At 53.8% G+C, this 21,829-nt stretch overlaps 1 protein-coding gene across 1 annotated transcript; it reads right to left on the bottom strand.

Moving 5' to 3' along the window:
- Nucleotides 1-1,293: 1,293 nt before the first annotated feature.
- MPO (myeloperoxidase) lies at nucleotides 1,294-12,717 on the bottom strand. The gene is made up of 13 exons (XM_004461303.4): nucleotides 12,642-12,717; nucleotides 12,390-12,483; nucleotides 11,872-12,047; nucleotides 11,540-11,663; nucleotides 11,263-11,392; nucleotides 10,965-11,171; nucleotides 9,689-10,007; nucleotides 7,841-8,001; nucleotides 6,568-6,823; nucleotides 5,928-6,098; nucleotides 4,686-4,923; nucleotides 2,092-2,306; nucleotides 1,294-1,381 (listed from the first exon to the last, which is right to left on the bottom strand). Exons 1-12 carry the CDS (start codon nucleotides 12,715-12,717, stop codon nucleotides 2,099-2,101), a joined length of 2,160 nt encoding a protein of 719 aa, XP_004461360.2. The 3' UTR covers nucleotides 1,294-1,381; nucleotides 2,092-2,098.
- Between the last annotated feature and the right edge of the window lie 9,112 nt (nucleotides 12,718-21,829).

Genomic DNA, 21,829 nt, shown 5'->3' with positions numbered 1-21,829 from the left:
GGGGAACAGCGGGGGGAGGTCGTAGTTCATATATAATTTCAAAGAAAGGAAGAAGGCAAGGGGCTCCTGGGAAAAGAAGCAACGGCTTTGGAGAAACAAGAGGGGATTTCAGATGGGATTACAGATAGGGTTGCCCAAGGATAAGACAGGAAGGAAAATTTACCCTGGAATTCCTTATAGCTAAAATTAATCTCCCTTCTAGTCACCCTTCTGAGAAACTCCCTCTTCTTCTAGTGTGGTCCATAGAACCACCAAAGCCCCTGAAGCGGCAGCTCCAGAATATTCCTTCTGTTGATGTCCAATACATAGTCATGCATTTTTCTTTTAAAATGACTGGGTGAGCCGGGAGGGTTGGGGATCTCTGGATCCCTTGACTGTCAAGGTGGGGGTGGGAGCCATCCTGGGAAGAGCTTGTCTGCGCCCTGGCCCCGGCACCCACTTCTTCCTGGCCTCGCAGGAGCCCCTTACCCTCCTTGAGCACCCTCTCTTCATCAGTGCAGCGGGGTCAAGCTGCATCTACCCGGTGCTCACCATGGGGAGCCCCTGTGGCCCATCAGAACCATCATCCTGCACCCCTGCAGGCTGCCAGCCCTGGGTGCCCATCCCCACACATGCAAAGAAGGGAGGGGTGGAAGGAAGGAGCCCACCAGTCAGACACAGGGCAAGCTCCAGGCAAGACTGTTAGGGAAGTAACCGTCCCCTTCCTCCATGCCCTCGGGCCCTGCTGAACCGCTGCTCCAGGCTGCCTTGAGGCAGGGCCCAGGGGCCCCATTCTCTGGGAAGGGCTTGCCTTCCCACCACACCCCCGCTCTTTTTCTCCCCTGCACTGTGAGCCTCTCGAGGGCAGAGATGGTGTTTTGTCCCTGCTGGTTCCCGGCACATGGCCCCGGTCTGACATGCAGTGAGCATGTAGCAAATATGTGCTAGAGTAAGGAACGCATGCAGGGGCTTGGCGCTCACGATTCCTCTTCTCCTGGGCGGCGTGGGTGGAAGGGCAGGGAGAAGGGCCTGCTCAGCCTGGCCCCTAGGCTTCTAGGAACTGGCTGCCTGCTGCCTGTGGCTCCACCAAAGGAGAGGCCCATCTGAGGTAACTCACCCCCATCTGAGGAACTCACCCCCATCTGAGGTAACTCACCCCCATCTGAGGTAACTCACCCCCATCTGAGGTAACTCACCCCCATCTGAGGTAACCCCCATCTGAGGTAACTCAGAGCCCCTGAGGCAGGGACCACGCAGGCTCAAGGTGCAGAGCCCTGTGATGCTCAGCCCCACTGCAGACACAGAGCAGAGACCTCCAGCAGCGGTGCTTTATTATCATAAATACCAGTACAAACAAACGGGACAGAAGGGCTGGCGTCCCAGTTCCTCTTCAGGCCGGCTTCTGTGAGGAAGCGAGAGAACACGGTGAGGGAGAGGAAGCAGCAGCCGTGGACGCAGCCACACCTGCACCGCGCTCACAGACCACCAGCTCACCACTCGCGCCTCCTGGGCCCCCTTGGTCACCTCTCCTCAGCGGGACACGGCCAGGGCGTAAGCGCCGCGAGGCCACAGGCAGTGTCTGGCTGTCTCACCTCTGTGCCTAGCACAGTGCGCGGCGCATAGTAGGTGCTCAATAAATGAAGAAGTAAGGCTGCAAACAGGCCCTCTAAGAAGCCATAGCAGCTGCTTTTTTTTTTTTTTAAAGTACGGGGCTGGGCATCATCGAGCCCAGACCTCATATGTGGGAAGAAGGCGCTCAACAACTTGCGCTACATCTGCTCCCCAACAGCGCTTTTTACAAGGAAGAAAACCGGGGCTTAGCAAGCCTACGTCATTTGCCTAAGGCCACGCAGCTTGGCCCCAGAACCAGGATGGGAAGGCGGCAGTGGTCCCTGAGCCTCCTGCCTTCTGCGGACTCCGTGTTCACAGAAGCTGCACGGCACACTCCCTCCAGCTACACACGTACACGGCCCGCAGTTTACACACATCACGCACAGCACGCGCCTAGTCAGCTCCTCCTTCTCCGTCGGCCCCAGGCGGAGATGGGCTCTGCCTTGGAGAGGGGAGACCAGCCGGGCCAGGTCTGCCCACCCCTCCCTGCAGCCCCCTTACCCAGGCCCTAGGCCCTGTTCCTCCAGGGAGTCAGGTCCAAGGCGGGCAGCGTACTGCAGTTGACAAAGTCCCGGGGGAACGTATTGGACATGAAGATGTTGTTCTTGGACACGGTGGTGATGCCGGTGTTGTCGCAGATGATGCGGGGCAAGGAGATCCGGGCCAGGGCCTGCCGCTGCTGCGCGCTGAACACGCCGTTGTTCTCCCACCAAAACCTGCGTGGGACACACCGGCACCACCCCTGAGGCTACCTGGGCCAGGTGGGTGTCCACCACCCTGAGGCTACCTGGGCCAGGTGGGTGTCCACCACCCTGAGGCTACCTGGGCCGGGTGGGTGTCCACCACCCTGAGGCTACCTGGGCCAGGTGGGTGTCCACCACCCCTGAAGCTATCCTGGGCCGGGTGGGTGTCCATCACCCTGAGGCTATCCTGGGCCGGTGGGTGTCCACCACCCCTGAAGCTATCCTGGGCCGGGTGGGTGTCCACCACCCTGAGGCTATCCTGGGCCAGGTGGGTGTCCACCACCCTGAGGCTATCCTGGGCCGGTGGGTGTCCACCACCCTGAGGCTATCCTGGGCCAGGTGGGTGTCCACCACCCTGAGGCTACCTGGGCCAGGTGGGTGTCCACCACCCTGAGGCTATCCTGGGCCGGTGGGTGTCCACCACCCTGAGGCTACCTGGGCCGGGTGGGTGTCCACCACCCTGAGGCTATCCTGGGCCGGTGGGTGTCCACCACCCTGAGGCTACCTGGGCCGGGTGGGTGTCCATCACCCTGAGGCTACCTGGGCCGGGTGGGTGTCCACCACCCTGAGGCTATCCTGGGCCGGGTGGGTGTCCACCACCCTGAGGCTACCTGGGCCGGGTGGGTGTCCACCACCCTGAGGCTACCTGGGCCGGGTGGGTGTCCACCACCCTAAGGCTACCTGGGCCGGGTGGGTGTCCACCACCCTGAGGCTACCTGGGCCGGGTGGGTGTCCATCACCCTGAGGCTACCTGGGCCGGGTGGGTGTCCATCACCCTGAGGCTACCTGGGCCAGGTGGGTGTCCATCACCCTGAGGCTACCTGGGCCAGGTGGGTGTCCACCACCCCTGAAGCTATCCTGGGCCGGGTGGGTGTCCACCACCCTGAGGCTACCTGGGCCGGTGGGTGTCCACCACCCTGAGGCTACCTGGGCCGGTGGGTGTCCACCACCCCTGAAGCTATCCTGGGCCGGGTGGGTGTCCACCACCCTGAGGCTACCTGGGCCGGTGGGTGTCCACCACCCTGAGGCTACCTGGGCCGGTGGGTGTCCACCACCCCTGAAGCTATCCTGGGCCGGGTGGGTGTCCACCACCCTGAGGCTACCTGGGCCAGGTGGGTGTCCACCACCCTGAGGCTACCTGGGCCGGTGGGTGTCCACCACCCCTGAAGCTATCCTGGGCCGGGTGGGTGTCCACCACCCTGAGGCTATCCTGGGCCGGGTGGGTGTCCACCACCCCTGAAGCTATCCTGGGCCGGGTGGGTGTCCATCACTCTGAGGCTATCCTGGGCCGGGTGGGTGTCCACCACCCCTGAAACTATCCTGGGCCGGGTGGGTGTCCATCACCCTGAGGCTACCTGGGCCAGGTGGGTGTCCACCACCCCTGAAGCTATCCTGGGCCGGGTGGGTGTCCACCACCCTGAGGCTACCTGGGCCGGGTGGGTGTCCACCACCCTGAGGCTATCCTGGGCCGGGTGGGTGTCCACCACCCCTGAAGCTATCCTGGGCCGGGTGGGTGTCCATCACTCTGAGGCTATCCTGGGCCGGGTGGGTGTCCACCACCCCTGAAACTATCCTGGGCCGGGTGGGTGTCCATCACCCTGAGGCTACCTGGGCCAGGTGGGTGTCCACCACCCCTGAAGCTATCCTGGGCCGGGTGGGTGTCCACCACCCCTGAAGCTATCCTGGGCCAGGTGGGTGTCCACCACCCTGAGGCTATCCTGGGCCGGGTGGGTGTCAATTGGCCGGAGCTGCTCCCTAGATGCAGGAGGGTCATGGCCAGACCAGCACCACCCTGGGACCAGCAGCCTGGGAGGGCTCCAGGCAAACGGAGCCCACTCATAGCAGAATAAAGCACCAGCTGTCCAGCTGCCTCCCCTGGCCCCACCCCAGCGACCACAGGGCACCACTGAGAGAGAAGAGGAGCAGTGCCCACACTTGCTCCCCAAGACTGTGCCTGACCTGGGACTCCACGGTGGGGGTGGTGGGGGGTGGATCTTGGGGGTGTTTATAATTTGTCTGTCTAAAGAGGGACGCCTTTTCCCTGAAGGCACAATACCAGTGCTCTAGATGAGAACTAGGCATGATGAAATGACACCAAGGGAAGGCTGTTCAACAGCAACTGACACATCCACGGCTATACCATGAAACCTAGAGAAGAAGGCCGTTAGGAGAGGTGGTGTCTCCTCTGTCCTCCTCCTTCCAAGCATTGGTCTAGGTTGCTCACCCCCAAAAGGTTCAGAGCACATTAGGGATGACCTTAGAACACACTAGAAAATCACTGATTCCTCCCAGCCCGGTGGTCTCACCAGAGCTTTCGGGGCACGCCCACAGCCCCCCGGCCCGCCTCCTCACCGGTCACCGTCCCGGAGCTTCCTGAACTGGGTCCCGATGAGGCAGGCGAGGAGCCGGCCCACGCGGCCGCCGGGCTCCAGGGGCTCGGCCACGCCGCCCATCCAGATGTCGATGTTGTTGGGCGTCCCGTACTGCGCCATCAGCTTCTGCGCCAGGTCGCGGTTCTTCATCACCGTGCTCAGTTCGCCCAGCGAGCTGGGCTGCGGGAGCCCGCAGAAGCGCCTCCAGGCGTTGTACCCTGGGGTGGGAGAGGGACAGGGCAGGCTGCGGGGTGGGGAGGACACTGGGGCCACAGGAGGGGATTCACAGCTACTCCTTCAGCCCTGAGCGCCCACCTTCCCAACACTCCACAGCTGCGTACAGAGGCACATGGGGCCGCGGGACACAGAGGCGCATGGGGCCGCGGGACACAGAGGCGCATGGGGCCGCGGGACACAGAGGCGCATGGGGCCGCGGGACACAGAGGGGCATGGGGCCGCGGGACACAGAGGGGCATGGGGCCGCGGGACACAGAGGCGCATGGGGCCGCGCGACACAGAGGCGCATGGGGCCGAGCGACACAGGGGCGCATGGGGCCGCGGGACACAGGGGCGCATGGGGCCGCGGGACACAGGGGGGCAGAGTCCAGGCCATACAGCCCTAGAGAACCCTGGGAAATGGCCAGGCCAAGGGGGACAGGGGCCTCTCCCAGACCCTCTCTGTCTTCCCGCCCACCTTAAAGCAAACCCTAACTCCTGCCAAGTCCAAGGCAACAGTCTGTCTGTCTCAGACCCAGGAGGGTAAAGTGTGTCTAGAATCTCCGCATCGCTGGCCATCCCATAAGGTGGGTACAGGCTTCAGATTGGTTCACATCCCAGCTCTGCCACTGACTTGGGCAGGTTCTGAATCTCTCCGAGCCTCAGCAGTAAAATGGAGGTGATAGTAGTATCTTCCCTTGAGGGGTCAGGTACAACCAAGCAAAAGGAAAGGCTGGTGGCGACAGGGTTTGAGACTGGGGAAAGCACACTTGTTACGCTGCTGCTGCCGCTCCAAGTCGGGGGTGGTGACCACAATGCAAAGGAGCCCGGGAGCAGCTGAAACCGACCAGCCCTGACTCTGGGGACCTGACTCTGCCGGCTTCCTGCGAGCAAGGTGAGGGGTGGGGGAAAGCTAGGGCAGCCAGGGGCACGGAGCGGGGAGTGGTGGGAGCAGGAGCCCTAGGGTGGAGAGGCGGGTGGGGCCCTGGACTCCCGCAGCCCCCACCTGGGAGGCCGTGGTCCCGGCTGCGCTGCATGTTCAGAGCTGGCAAGTCCAGCCCGATCCTCATCACCTGCTCGAACAACCGCTCCCGGATCTCATCCACCGCTATTTGGTTCTGGCGATTCAGCTTGGCAGGAGTGGCCATGAGGCCCCGGAGGATGGGGTCAATGCCACCTGGGGGAAAGAGGGGTGAGCTGGGCGGAACAGTCTGGGTTCATTATCGGAGATGAGGGTGGAATCAGGGGCAAGACCAGGGTGGGGTGGGGGCACTGGGGAAGAGGGCTGGACTCCTGAAGCTGCTGGTGTCAAGGAGGTCCCAGTGGGTGGGTCCTTACGGGGGACCACTCAACCCCCGGGGTATGGGAGTCTCAGGGGATTTTGCCATTCAGACTTGAAAGGCTGGGATTCTCCAGTCCCTGCCAGACCTGCAGAGCCACCGAGAGTCACATCACATGGGAAGGAGATGGCTCCCTGCAACAGCCGTCTCCATCCCTGCCCTCAAAGAGGCTCCTTAGTAGGTAAGCGCAGAGTTTAGAGAACTAAGACAGAAAAGTCGGGTCAGATGGCTAAAGACAGGAGCAAAGAGGACTCCCTCCCCGCTCTCAGCTGCCGGCTCACTCGCTCCTGGCCCAGGCTGGCTCACCTTCCAGCACCACCCTCCAGGTGGCAAAAAAGACCCTGCTGAGTGGGACACGGGGGTTGGGCCCCGTGGGCCGGTACTGATTGTCCAGGCGGAACATGAATGGTTGGATGAGGGTGTGGCCATAGCGGAAGGCATTGGTGAAGACGTTGGCGATGCGCGGGTCCACCGAGTCATTGTAGCCTTTGTACCTGGGCAGGTACTTCTTCAGGGCCTCTGGCCCCAGCACCAGGGGCAGGTAGTCCCGGTACGTGATGATCTATAAAAGAGACCCTTAGAGTGGCCTCTCCACTCACTCCTCCCTGCAGAGTGTCCACCTGCTCCTGGCTTGGGGGTCAGAGAACTGCATCCCACAGCACTGAACCTGGGCCTAACAGGGGCATCGTGTGGCATAAACAGAGCTCTACTGCTCACTGGCTGTGTAGCCTTGAGCCAGTTATCAACCTTTCTGAGCCTCAGTTCCTCAAATGTAAGTGAAGGGTAAGTATACTGCCCTCTGCCTTCCAGAGTTCAATAACAAGGTGTTTTGCCAGTCATTGCAAGAGCTCCCTTGTCCTTGAGCCATTAATATCTCATTTTCTCCAAACTTCCTAGTTCCTTAGGGGATTCATCTTGAAGTTACTCACAGCGCCCAGCAAGTGCCTGGTTCCCAGTCAGGCTCAGGTTGTGGGAGGAGGGGAGGCAGGAAGGGCCGCCCTGGCAGGGATTTCCTCTGAAGGTGCTGAAGTTCTTAGCACAGACCAAAACCTCACCTTAGCACCCGCACCTCCCCTCCTCCACAGTCTAGGAGGGCATGTGTGTGTGCGTGCTGGCGTGGGCTTCTTGGAGAGAAGATGTGGGGAGAGCGAAGCAGGAGAACTGCCCGAGGATAAGTGAGCCTAAGGAGACTGGACAGGCTACAGCAGAGCCCAAAGCAAGAGGCGAGCAGGCAACGGAGCCAAGACTGACTCTGAGATGGAGAAAGGGAGAAACGTCAACTGAGCAGCTACTCTGCATCAGGCCCTTGTCACCCACCTCCGCCAACACTAATCTCAACCCACAGGAAAGCAGAAGAGGAGCAAGCCAGGGAAGGAGGACCGGCAGGGAGTGGAAGCCCTAAATGTCTGCCAAGGATTTTCTTCTATGTCCTTCAATCCTAACAGCTTCATGGATGAAGAAACAGGCTCAGGAGAGGTAATCACCTTGTCTGAGGTCACACTGTTGGGATGCAGGAGAGTCGGGTCTGGCTCCCAAGTCTGTGCAACCCCTGGCATCAGGGACCCTTGGGACCGCCTACCTGGACCATGGCTCCCACGATCTTCCGGGCTTCCTGATAGAGCCTCTCTCCATTCCAGCGGGGGTTCAGGCGCTTGAGTTGGGTGGCCAGCCGGTTGTGCTCCCGCAAAAAGAGGGTGTGCATGGAGGTGAGCTCCGGCATCTCACTTGCACGCGTGTCCCCTTGGGGAAGCAAAAGCCACCATCATTCCCAAGTCATCCCTCCCAGAAAGGACTTGCTCCAGTGAAACTCCCTCTGCCACCAGGACCCTAGCCAGCCCTCCTCCCCATCCACTTCCCCACACCAGGAGGAGTTTACGCCTCCTCTGGGAGGCCTCCCCTGATGGCCCCATCCGCCACAACAGCTTCTTCCTCTGCTGAGGGGCACTGCTGGTTGGAAGTGCTCATTTGATAAGCATGAGAGCTGGCACAGGACTTGCCATCTCCCCACACCTGAGCCTGGGAGCTCCTTCAAGGACCATGGCAGTGCCTTTTTGTATCTGATCCGCCCTCCCAGCACACAGCACCTGCTGCAAAGTAAGAGCTCTGTGAATACCGCCTGGGTGACTGATTCTCTTGCTTTGGGGAAGGACAAAAAGCAGCATGCATGTTGACACGCCCTACTTCCGTGCCTTGGTCAGACACGGTGATGGAGCTCAGCACTCTCTCCTGCTAAAATTGGATACAACTTCAGTAGGCTTCTCAGCACAGGACTCCAGAAAATCACTGGTCAGAGCTGCCATCCCTACCCTTACTTCGTGTTAAAGGTGCAGCCTGCTCTCAGGGAGGGGGCTAGGACACGGGACTTTTGGAGTCCACATCTGAAGCTCTGTGCAAAAAAAACTGAGATCCCCCCCCCCGTCTGTAGAGGGGTCAGAGGGCTGGGCCAGGCCCATTGCAGCAGGACACCAGGTTCAGTCCTCATCGCTCTAGAGGCTGGTGGGAAGGAATCCTCCAAAAGCATGTTTTCCACCCCATGAGCAGACGAGGTTCAATCCAGGCCTGGGGCATGTGGCTCATCCACATCAGGCTGGAGGCAGCTGTGACTGGCTGGGGGGTCTCCAGCCCAGGGGAGTTCGGGCCCCTTCCCCAAGAAGTGCATACTGGCGCTGACTTCAATTCTCCTCCCTGGGGAGAGGCCACTGGAAGAGGGGTGGGGGCCAGGGGGAAGGGATGGAGGCCCCTTCTTGGATTTACATTAAAAAACATTAGAAAATTTCAGGGCACAACCACCATCACCGTCCCAGTCACAGGCCGGGGGTACCAGCTGTTAAAGTCCCACCCTCTCATATTACAGGTAGCCAAGGTGGGCAGAAGGTGAAATTCTAGAACAGTGCTGTCTGAGAGATTGTTCTGTGCCAATGAAAATTCTAAACCTGCCCTGACCAGCATGGGTGCCACTAGCCACATGAGGCTACTGAGTACTTGAAATGTGGCTGGGGCAACTGAGGAATTGAATTTTTTTTTTCATTTCCTTTCATGTAAATTCATTAAAACTTAAAACTTTAATAACTGCATATGGCTATCGGCTACCATATCAGACCGCCCTGCTCTAGAGGTTGAGGGCGCTACCTTGCTCTCTGTCCCTTTGGCTCCCTGTTCCTGAGGGCTCCACTCTCTTCCAGAGATCAGGAAGGAGGAGAAAGGAAGAGAAAGGGATGGCCAGAGACTCCTCAGCCATCCCTTTCTCCATCTTGGGTTTTGGGTTTTGTTTGTTTGTTTTTGCCTCTCTGGTTCCAAGTCACCAAGGCAAACTGGGTTAATCCAGAGTCTCTCTAAACGCAAACCCACTGGCCTCTCACCAACTGGCCTGCTGTGCCTCCTACAAGGCCGACCCCAGGCGCCGCCCCAGGCCCCGCCCCGGGCTGACCTGCCAGGAAGCAGCGGATGCGCGCCGAGCGGTTGGTGAGGAGACAGGGGTCGTCGTGCAGGTTGTCGAAGGGCAACAGGTCCCGGCCGTTGTCCCGGAAGCGATCGTTGACGGCCAGCAGCCCCAGCTGGTTGGTGCGATTGCGCAGGTCCCTGGCCACAGGGTCCTCGCTGCCGTACACCATGCTGGCGTCCACGAAGGAGGTGAGCGCGTTGATCTGGTTGCGGATGGTGATGTTGTTCCCGGGGCAGGCCGGGCAGGAGCGGAAGAAGGGGATGCAGTCGCTCTGGTTCTTGATGCGGGGGTCGTTGGGAGGGATCTGCAGCCCAGAGAAAGGCTGGGGGGGCTCGCCAAGGGCAGGGGCGTGGGGGCTCTCCTGCCCCTCTCCCTGCAGGCCATGAGCCCACCTGGGAAACAGCCCTGGGGTCTAGAACCAGAGGAGACCCAGGCCCCACAATGGGGGCCCCTCAGGAGCACTGGGCCCCACATGATCACAGCCGGGGGCTTCAGCAGCGGAACCCCTCTGAGCTTCGGGGGAGAGCACTGAACTGGGGAGGGTGGGGAGCGGTGGCCCGGGCAGCCTCCTGACCCCTCCCCACTAAACCTTCCTCCTTCTCTCTCTCCTTCTCTCCTTTGTCTGATCCTCCCTACCCTTCTTTGGGTTTGGTCTCTTTGCCTTCTCACTCTGCCTCGTCCTTCTCTTTCCTTTTCTTCCCTGTTCTGTCCCTCTTCTCTGGGATGTCTCCCTCTTTTCACTCTGGCCCCGTCTCTTTCTCCCTCCAGCCCCCGCCCCCAGCATGTGCCTCAGGCCAACCAGTCCACTCGCAGCCCTGCTGCAACCCCACAACCCAGACATCTGGGCTCCCTCTCTGTGTAATGTGGGGCAGGGGGAAACACCCCACTGTGGGGAGGAGATGGGACCGGCACCCGAGGACCTACACCCAGAGGTGTGAGGGGCTCTGGGAAGCTCCCCCCACCAGGAGCTCTCTCGACTGCCTCACGAAGAGCCCACACCTCCAATAGGAAATCCCTTGGCGGGGCCTGGGGGACGTTGGTGGACAAATGGAATCTCCTGGCTGCCAGCGTCTACGAGGCTGCCTTTGAGGAGAGACACAGGCCAGAGCCGCCGCAGCGCACCGACTGGGCATGACCAGTGGGTGGGCAGGACCAGCCTTACCCAGGGGCTGGGGCGGGAACCGGGCACAGAGGGAGGTGGCCACTCCCAGGAACTGGCCCCACCCAGCAGGCAGTGGGTGGGAGGGAAGGACGCTGGCACCTTGAGAGGGAAGCAGGGCAGCTGCTGCAGGCAGCTGGTCTCGCAATTGAGGCCGGAGAGGAAGGCGACCCGGGCGGCTGGCTCGGGGGTGAAGTCGAGGTCATGGTCGATCAGCTGGCCCCACTGCATGAACAGGAGCGAGCGATCCTGGTCTCGGGTCAGCTGGTCGGTGGGGAAGCGCACGATCGCGTTGGAGACGGCGCGAGCCTGCGGGAGGCGGGGCGTCAGGAGGCGGCCCCCGGGCCGCGCGTTGGGGGCATCGGGACCGGCCTGGTCCCCTCTGCCCGCCCCTGCTCACCAGGGGCACCGCGAAGCCGCCGCGCTTGACCCCGGGCGTCCAGCCGTAGGGCAGCGAGAAGCCGTCCTCGTACTCCGCGGGCAGCCAGCGCGCGAAGGCGCGGTTGGAGGCCCCCAGCGTGGGGCTGCGCCTGCGGGGGCAGGGCGAGCGCTGGGCACAAGGGGGCGCCGCGGCTCGGACCCGGGGACCCGGGGACCCGGGGACCCGGGGACCCGGGGACCCGCGGCCCGGGACGCCTCCCCGAGCCGCCGCCCCTCGGCACCCAGCCGGCGCGCACTTGTTGTTGCACATCCCGGTGATGGTGCGGTACTTGTCTCCCTCCGGGCACGTTATTCCCAGGTCCTGGTAAGCGCAGCCGCTCGACTTGGACAGCAGGTTCAGCTGGGCGGGCGTCAGCACGTCTGCGGGGTCACCGTGGAGGGCAAGGGGGTGTGGAGGAGCCGAACCCCTTCCCCCACTGCCTATCCCCGGAGACCCTGGGTGGGCGCGCAGTCTGGGGACTTGGAGGAGCTGCTCGGAAGCCTCTGAGACTCCCGGAAGGAAGGAATGGGGGCATCACTGCCGGGGCTCTAGTGAAGCAGGGGGCTGGAGTGGAAGGGGCAAGGCTACCAGTGACGTTGAAGGGTCGGGACCACTGGGGTCTCAGCTTCCCCTCCAGCAGGCCTAGGGCCACGTGCAGGTAGTCAGCGGCCCTCACGGCTGTTCTGGTGGCTGCCACCGGCTGCTTGAAGTAGGACAGGAGTTCCATGGGGGTGGCCGAGCCACTGTGAAGCCGCTGCTTGATGCTGTTTGGAGAGGGGAGGGGTGAGGGCTGGAGAAGGGGTGCAGACACACTAGGCAGAGCCCCTGCCCAGGGGGCAAACACACAGCAGAGTGTAGGAGGCCCCCCGCACAGGAAGAGGGTTTCTCCTTATTAACAGGATATGGACTTGGGTGTCCAGAGAGAGGCATGGCCGTGGGAGGCGTGGCTCTGTCCTCACACCCAGAGACGCAAGGACTGACAGAGGGTCCCCTAAGCCAGCTCTGGCCCAGCCTCCCTTCATACACCCCCACTTCCACCTCCCAGACTCCCCACTGCCTGCTCCTTCTCTGGAAGAACAGAGCTGGCCGGTGCCCGGCGCCTCCACCTTTCCCGCCGCTCCTTGTAGGCCTTGTCCACCAGCTGCTTGGCCTCCTCCATGCAGTTCAGCACCACCGAGGTCTCCACCTCCATCAGGACAGCTGGCCAGAGCAGGGCTCATGAGATCAGGCTTGGGCCAGAGTCCCCCACCCAGACCCCAGAGCCAGAGAGGCCTGCATTGAGGAAGGAGCCCCTGGGGCTCCAACCCCCCCCCCCCCCCCCCGCATTACCCCACCTTCCCTCCCTTCTGAGCTGGTACCTGGAGCAGCGCCCTCAGAGGGCCGGGGCATGGCCAGAATGACCAGGAGCCCTGCTAGGGCCAGGAACAGCTTCATTTCTGCAATGAAACCCCCAAGCCAGTAAATGCCCCAAGCCCACCATCCCAACCCCTCCCAGGCCACTGACACCCAGTGCCCCCCTCGGTGGACCCTGACTATGGATGGCGTCCGGGCCTCCTGGAGGGAGCAGCCCACACCAGCTCCCAGCCTGCCCTCGCAGCTCACCTGGCATGGGTAATACCTCTCAACTGAGCCTGGGCTTTTATGTTCTCCAAGCTGGAGAGCAGGGGAGGGGCAGGGGGAGGCCCACCTCGGGAGATTGAACTCTTTCTCCACCCCTACTGGGGTTAGGGGTGCACAGAGAGGGGCCTCTGAGGTGGGAGGTGGGGCAAGAAAGGAGGGGCCAGAATTGTCCCCAGACTTTGAACTTAGCACCCTCACCCCAGAATTTCTCAACTCCCCATTGTGTGCTTAGATCAGTGCTGTCCCCAGGGGTATAAAGACAACTAATCCCGCCCTCAAATTCTGATTACCCAGGGTTCCTTTGAAGACAAGTCAGGAATTTACAGCCTAAGGAATTATGGGGAATAGAATGGCCCCAGGGGAGAAGGGAGGGTGAAGGGAGACTTGGGTGATGCTGAGCTAATGAGCCTCAGAAGACCACCCACTATCCCCCAACAGTAGCCTGGTCCCTTCGGCCACCCAGGCAAGTAGCCCTGGTTCTTGGCAAGGACCAAGGAGGCAGGAAATCTGGCTGGAGACGGTTGGGCTTCACAGGAAGGAGGACCTCAGGGCCTGGGAGCTCAGGACCAGGGTAACTTCCTCTCTCCCTCTCCACCCTCCCCTTCTCCTTGCCTTTGGTCGGGGGCCTTCTCTGACACTCCCTGCCATCTGCTCCTGGATTTCAGGAAACAAGAGATAACAGAGCTGGTTGTGGTTAGTGGTCAGTTGGGTGACGCAGCACCGGGCCTCCCTGGGACAAGATCAGGGCAGTTGGGAGGGTTTGGGCTAAGCTTTAGTATCATTCTGAAATAGAAGAGGGGGGAAGCTTCGCTCCTGAGGAAGACTGGCAAAGGGGTTGCCCTGCTCAGGCAGGAAAGGTACCTGATGACTTATGACTTGTCCACCTCCCTGGGCTCTTGACAAGCTGGGCACAGGCCAACTGCGCTCCCACATCCTGTCTAGCCACACCTCCTACCTCCAGCCACCGTCCTGCCACTCCCTCTCGCCTCTTATGCCCAGACCACAACTTGGCCAAGGAACCAGGGAGAGCAGCACACCTAGGATATCTTCCCAATGCACCCAGAGATCCTGTCACCTGCTGAGAAGTGGAGCCCAAGAGCCCATGAGAGAGGTGGCCCTTTTTCCGGCCTAGCTCCGCCAGCGACTTGCTGTGCGTGATCTTGGACAAGTGACCCTCTGTGAATTAGGTTCTAGACTTTCATAGTCCTTTGAAAATACTTTTTTAACCCTACAAGAAATATGTATTCATTGATGAAAAGTTAGAAAACACAAATAAACAAAAATAAAAGTAAGTGAAGTTGTGGACAATTTTTTTCTTTCAAGGTTTGTCCTTGTTTTTCACATAATAAATAAGCAGGAAGGAAAATAATTTCCTATGATCCCACCACTCACCAATAACCTCATTTAATAATTTGATATCCTATGTGTAAGTATAATATGTATTTTTAAACAGCTATAAGACCATACTTTAAATATTGTTTCACAATCTACTTTTAGTACCTAACAATTTATTCTGGACATCCTTCTCTGTCAATAAATATACATTTAGTCCATTTTGATATCTGCATCATATTTTGTATGAAGTACAATGATTTACTAATTAATCCCCTCATGAGATACTTGAGTTGTTTCCTATTTTCACTATTATATACAGTACTAGGACAAACATTTGTATAGTTAAATCTCTAGTCACATCTTCAATTAGTTCCTTAGATAGGAAGTCCTAGAAGTAATATTGCATGTTTGGGAATGCATATTTTTTAAACTTTATTGTATTTATCGTACCTTTTTTATTTTATTGTACCCTACCCTGCCATTAGCCATGTGTGAAAGCACCTGTCTTCCATCATCCTCTTAACTTTATTAGTGTCCTTTTACTCTTTTAAGGGAACTGTTAAGACTCAAGAGGGAAGGGGCATTTAATATGAGCTCTTCATAGGACAGATGAAAAAGAGGGAATCCAGGGAAGGAAATGACTTTGCCAAGGGCATACAGTGTGGCAGTATTCGGAATAATCTCGCAGTCATGTATCTTGAGTTCCGAACAAGTGCTCTTTACCCAGGGGCCTCTGCACACTTATTCCTGACTTTCATTCAATCATTGATTCAATTAGTATGTATCGAGCCCTTGCAGGTACCAGGTACTGTGCTGGGCATTGGGCCCTCTTGGCAAAGCACAGGCCTGTCCTCAAGGTACTCACAGGGGAAGCAGAAAGGCAGACCAAGGGCCCAGGCAGCCTTACCCCACATTCTTAGGAAGCATCAAAGAGCAGCACTTGGCTTATCCAGGGGAACAGCGTTTCTGAAGGGACTGATGCTTGACTGTCTTGGAGAATGTTTAGAAGTTGACCTCGTGGATGCAGGAAGGGAGAGCATTCTCGGCCCAGAGAAGGACATATGCAAAGGCCTTGACAAAAGTGGGCTGCATTCAGATCGTTCCAATGGCAGGGGCGGGGGTGGAAGGGGGACAGAATGAGGCTGGTGAGGCCGGAAGAGGCCCAGGATCCTCCGGTCTTGCTGACCCTACTGAGAAGCCATTGTCCTGCAGAGTGCCCTTACTTATCCACCCGAGAGGAAACGGGAGACTTCTCAAGGTGCGTAACACCCAGATCACCTGCCTTTGGCTCAGGCTAGGGGTGGTGACCTACATTTACGTGTAAGGGCTGACAGGCTCTGTGACTTCACAACGTTTCCGACCAATGATGCCCCATCTGGGGTAAGTGCAAGGCTACTGGACTCCCCATTATGTACCTCTGTGGATCTCTGCTCTAGGCTGGATTTGGCTGGTCTGGGGGTACTCAGTTTGCAGAGTACCCACAAGGGGAATATGACTCCGTGGGGAGAGGGTCCAAACAAAGCTTGTCCCATAAGTTACGCTCCGCTCCCCATCCTGGGAGGAGGCCTCTGGAGGGCCCTACTAGGACTGCTACGTCTTAAAACCATAGGCAGTTGAGAGACAGCACACACACACACACACACACACACACACACACACACACACTGCCCTCCCTTGTCCTCACTTACCCTTCCCAAATATCCCCAAATCTGGGTGAAGCCCAACTGCCTGTGGGATAACGGGCCCTGTCTGCTAGTGATTGCAAAACAGCTTGTTCTTTCTTAATGCTGTTTAGGAAACAATGCAGTTGGGATTACAGATTTCCTGTGTGTGGTTGGACAAAGGCGGCACCCCCAGAGGCTTTGAAAGCTGGGAAGGGGGTAGAGGCAATGGCTCCTCAGATGTGCCAACTGCATCCAGTTCTTTCTCTTTCAATGATGTTTGAATCATATAGGTAAATACCTAGATATATTCTGAATAAAACTGAAATATAACAGATTAGGTCATAGCTCACTTTAGATTAGGTTATAGCACCATCCCCAATCCCATTTCCTTCCTCCACTCTTTAGACATAGGCACTATTTTCATTTTTGTTTGTCCATCAACACCTTTTACTTTACATTCATTCACATATGTGGATCCATGGGAAACATGTCATTTTCTTTTTCCTTTTTCTTTTTCCTTACATAGGATCAGACGATCCATCTTCTTTTGCAATGTGCTTCTTTCAACGTGTCTTGGGGATGTACTCACGTCCTATTAGGAAAACTAGCTCACTCTTTTTAACTGTTACATCGTATTCCTTGTCTGGCTTTATGTTTGCAATGTTGTGCTACCATCCCCACCATCCATTACCAAAACACTGCAATCAACTCAAATAGAAACTCTGTACAATTTAAACATTAACTCCCCATTCCCTACTGCCACCGTGGCCCCTGGTAACCTGTGTTCCAGTTTCTGACTGTATGAATTTGCTTGTTCCAATTATTCCTACTGGTGAAATCATACAATATTTGTCCTTTTGTGTCTGGCTTATTTCACACAACATGATGTCTTCAAGGTTCACTCACATTGTCACATGGAACAGAACTTCATTTCTTTTAAAGGCTGAGTAATATTCCATTACCCTTGCTTTTTAAAAAAAATATTTTTTATTGAAGTATATCATTCATATATGAACATGCATAAACAATAAGTGTGTAGGGAAGCAGATGTGGCTCAACCGATAGAGCGTCTGCCTACCATATGGAGGGTCCAGGATTCAATCCCCAGGGCCTTCTGACCTGTGTGGTGAGTTGGCCCACGCGTAGTGCTGCTGCACACAAGGAGTGCCATGTCACGCACACAGGGTGCCCCCGTGTAGGGAAGCCCCACATGCAAGGAGTGTGCCTTGCAAGGAGAGCTGCCTCACTTGAAGAAAGTACAGCCTGCCCAGGAGTGGCATCACACACACAGAGAACTGATGCAGCAAGATGCTGCAACAAAAAAGAGACACAGATTCCCAGTGCCGCCTGATAATCAAGCAGATGCCGAACACACAGCAAATGGACACAGAGCAGACAATTGGGGGGGGGGGGGTGGCGGGATGGGGAGAGAAATAAAATTTAAAAATTTAAAAATTTAAAAACAATAATTGTATAATAAAGATTGTGAACTTTCAAAATAAACATGCATAAAATCATGCAGGAGTCTCATATATCATCCCTCCAACAAAACTTTGCATTGTTGTGAAACATTTGTTTACAAACTATGCAAGAGCATCCTGAAAATATTACTACTAACTGTAGTCCCTATCTTATATTTGGTGTATTTTTCCCCCAACCCACCCTATTTTTTAGATTTTTTCTTTTTTCTCTCCCCTTCCCCGCCCCACCTCCCCCCAGTTGTCTGCTCTCTGTGTCCATTTGCTGCGTGTTCTTCTGTGACTACTTTCATCCTTATCAGCAGCACGGGGAATCTACATTTCTTTTTGACACGTCATCTTGCTGTGTCAGTTCTCCGTGTGTGTGGTGCCGTTCTTGGGCAGGCTGCACTTTCTTTCGCACTGGATGGCTCTCCTTACAGGGTGCACTCCTTGTGTGTGTGGCTCCCCTACCCAGAGACACCACTGTGTGGCACAGCACTCCTTGCGCGCATCAGCACTGCACATGGGCCAGCTCCACATGGGTCAAGGAGACCCTGGGTTTGAACCTTGGACCTCCCATGTGGTAGGCAGACGCCCTATCCATTGTGCCAAGTCTGCATCCCCTATTTTTTAAAAACATATTTTTATTACAGAGGTTTGAACTTACAAAACAATCATACACATGTGTAGAATTCCCATAAATACCCCTTCACCAACACACCACCACACTAGGGTGAAACATTTGTTACAGATTATGAGATAATATTGTCAGACTATTACCACCAACCATGGTTCATAGTGTACATTTGGCACACTTTTTCCATACACCTCCATTGTCTACACAGTACATCTTTGACAATCGATGTAAGAATATTATAGTACTGCTGTTAACCACAGTCTATAGGTCACACCAATTCCCATGTTTCTCCACATTCCCACCACCCTGCAATAGTGATGCACACCTGCTCTAGCTCACAGAAGGACACACTTGCATTTGTACCCTCAACCACAATTCTCATCCACCTCTGGGTTCACTGTGTTATTCAGTCCCTAGATTATTCATTAGCTTTCTTTCAATTGACATTTACTTCCCCCGAGTGCCCTTTTCAGCCACAATCCCATTTATAAACCAGTTGCTACTGACTATAATGTGTTACATTATGTCTATCCATTTCCACACTTTTACAATCAAGTTAATTAAAACTTCTGCATACATTAAGCATCAATAGTTCTTCTCAACTCTCCTCTTACCTCCTAGTAATCTATACTCTAGGTTTTAACTCCATGCGTTTATTCTTCATATTTAGTTCATATTAATGAGACACTCTACTGAAATTGTTTATTAGCTCTATCAGCTTTGTTGGAGATTTTTGGGGACTTTCTAGATACAGGATCATATCATCTGTGAATAATGAAAGTTTTACTTCTTCCTTTCTGATTTGGATTCCTTTTATTTCTTTTTCTTGCCTGATTGCTCTAGCAAAAACATCTAGCACTATTTTGAACAACAGTGGTGACAATGGGCATCCTTGTCTTATCCTTGATCTTAACAGGAAAGCTTTCCCCATTAGTACAATGTTGGCTGTGGGTTTTTCATATATGGCCTTTATCATATTGAGAAAGTTTCCTTCAATTCCTGTCTTTTGTAGTATTTTTATCAAGAAAGGTGCTGTATTTTGTAAAATGCCTTTTCTGCGTCAATCAATAAGATGATGCGATTTTTCTTCTTTGATTTATTAATGTGGTGTATTATGCTGATTGATTTTCTTGTGTTGAACCACCCTTGCATGCCTGGTATAAAACCCACTTGGTCATGATGAATAATTCTTTTAATGTGTTGTTGGACCATTGCTTTTTATTATTATTATATTTTGATTTCTAATAAGATATTTCCTTCCTCATTCTTCTATTTCAAAAGAATCTTTCACATTCTAACATATTTTTTCTTATAAATTTTAGAAAGTCTGTCTAGGTCTGTGAGAAATCCTATTAAGATTTTTATTGATACTGCTTTCAATTTATACATACATCTGGTGGCAATTGCCATCTTTATGATATTAAGTCTTTGCATTTGCATTCATGTATATTCATTCATCCAACATACATTTACTAAGATCCTTCTATGTGTCAGCACTGCTCTGGGTACAGGGGATACGGCAGTTAACAAATTACTTGCTCAAATGGAGTTTATATTCTTGAATAAGAAGTTTTATCATTCCATTTACTTAAGCCTTCTTTTATATCCTTCGTTGAAATGTTACTGCTTTACCCATGAAGGACTTGCCCATTTCTTGTTATGTTTGTTCCAACTACACATATTTGTGTGTGTGTGTCACTAAGTTTCTCCACAGAACTTGTAAAATCTCATTAGAATTTTCTTTTCCTTAAAACCATTTGAAGTGTTTTTTAAGATAAAATTTTTTAGTATGCTTCTTTTTTTAATAATTCTCTTTAGAAGGTAGATTTGAAAAAGAGTGGACATTTTAATCTACCAATCTGCAAAAGTTGCACTCTCTATTTAATGAAGAAGATATAATTTTTTAAATGATTGAATAGTCAAGTTTTTGATAAATTCAAATAGTGGTTCCCAAATTTGTTTTAGGTAGTATTATAAAAGTTAAGTTAAATTCCATGATTATTCGATTACTTAATGGTTATTCAGTCAGGTCCTTTTACATTCGTGGTTATTGGGGTAAAAATAGTAAGCTTCCATGAATGAAAATTCTACAAAAGACACTAAATTAAGAAGCATTAAACTCACATTAAAAGAAATCAAGAGATTGTAACATGGTAGAACCTTGAAGGCATGATGTTATGTGAAATAAGTCATACACAGAAAGACAAATATCGTTTGATCTGGCTTACATGAAATACCTAGACAAACCTAACTTCATAGAGACAGGCGGTGGTTTATAGGTTACCAGGGCCAGCAAAGGGAGGATGGGAAGAGGGAGTTAGAGTTTAATGTGTGAGTAGTTTCTGTTTGAGGTGATGAAAAAGGAGGAATAATGGATGTAGATGATGTTAGGACAATATTGCGAATATAATTAATGCTACTGAATTGCACACATGAATGTGGTTAAAAAGGGAATTTTTGCTTTTTGTTTTTTTGGGTTTTTTACAGATTCACTCCACTTTATTCAGAGATGTATATTACAGAAAATACAACTCACAAATATACCAGAGGAAACTGAAAACTAAAGCTATTCTGTGAATTATTTTTAAAATTTGGTCTTTTAGACATAACGCTTTTTTTTTTTAAGATTTATTTATTTTATTTATTTCTCTCTCCTCCCCCTCCCCACCCCAGTTGTCTGTTCTCTTGTCTATTTGCAGCATCTTCTACTTTGTCTGCTTCTATTGTTGTGAGTGGCATGGGAATCTGTGTTTCTTTTTGTTGCGTCATCTTGCTGCATCAGCTCTCTGTGTGTGCGGCACCATTCCTGGGCAGGCTGCATTCTTTCGCGCTGGGCGGCTCTCCTTACGGGGTGCACTCCTTGCGCGTGGGGCTCCCCTATGCAGGGGACACCCCTGCGTGGCAGGGCACTCCTTGCGTGCATCAGCACTGCGCATGGGCCAGCACCACACAGTCAAGGAGGCCCGGGGTTTGAACCGCGGACCTCCCATGTGGTAGACGGATGCCCTAACCACTGGGCCAAGTCTGCCACCCTACACATAATGCTTTTTAAAAAGTGAATTACCAAAACCAAGATTCTCTTCTGAAATAAAAAATTTTTAAAAAAATCCTACCTAAATCAAAGCAACAAAGAAAAGTCAAACATAAAATCTGTTTTTTGTGGTTTTTTTAAAGGTGTAGTATTTCTTGCCCTTTTAGTACATCAACAAAATGCCCATTGTGCTTAACAGAATTCCCATGAGCAATTCAAAATACTCCAGGAATAATGGAGGAAAAAAAAAAGAGAATTCAACAGCATCTTTTACCAGTTGGGTTGGTTAAAATTAAAAGAACTAATAAAACCCAGTATGTGGAAAAAATAAGTGTAGATTGGCCCCATACCATGTGTGGTGGTTTGAAACTGTACTTACTGCAGAAAAATCATGTTCTTAAAGGTAATCCATTCCTGTGGGTGTAAACTTATTGTAAGGAGGACCTTTTGATGAGGTTACTTCTGTTAAGGTGTGACCCAGGGAGGGTCTTGACCTTCTTACTCTTGTCCTTTATAAGAGAATGAATTTCAGATGAAGAGAAAGCCCGCAGAAGAAGCCGAAAGCAACGAAACCTGGAAAAGAAGGGAAAGACCAGCAGATGCCACCATGTGCCTTGCTATGTGACAGAGGAGCCAAGGATCACCAGCAGCCTATCTTTCTTTGGGAAGAAAACATACTCTTCATGAAGCCTTGATTTGACATTCTCACAGCTTCAAACTGTAAGCTAATAAATTCCCATTGTTAAAGGTCAAGCCATTTCATGGTATCTTCCTTGAGCAGCCTTGCAAACTAAAACAC

The sequence above is a fragment of the Dasypus novemcinctus genome, chromosome 21 (assembly GCF_030445035.2).
Source record: "Dasypus novemcinctus isolate mDasNov1 chromosome 21, mDasNov1.1.hap2, whole genome shotgun sequence".
NCBI classification, from domain to species: Eukaryota; Metazoa; Chordata; class Mammalia; order Cingulata; family Dasypodidae; genus Dasypus; species Dasypus novemcinctus.
This window is presented reverse-complemented; position numbering and strand designations above follow the sequence as displayed.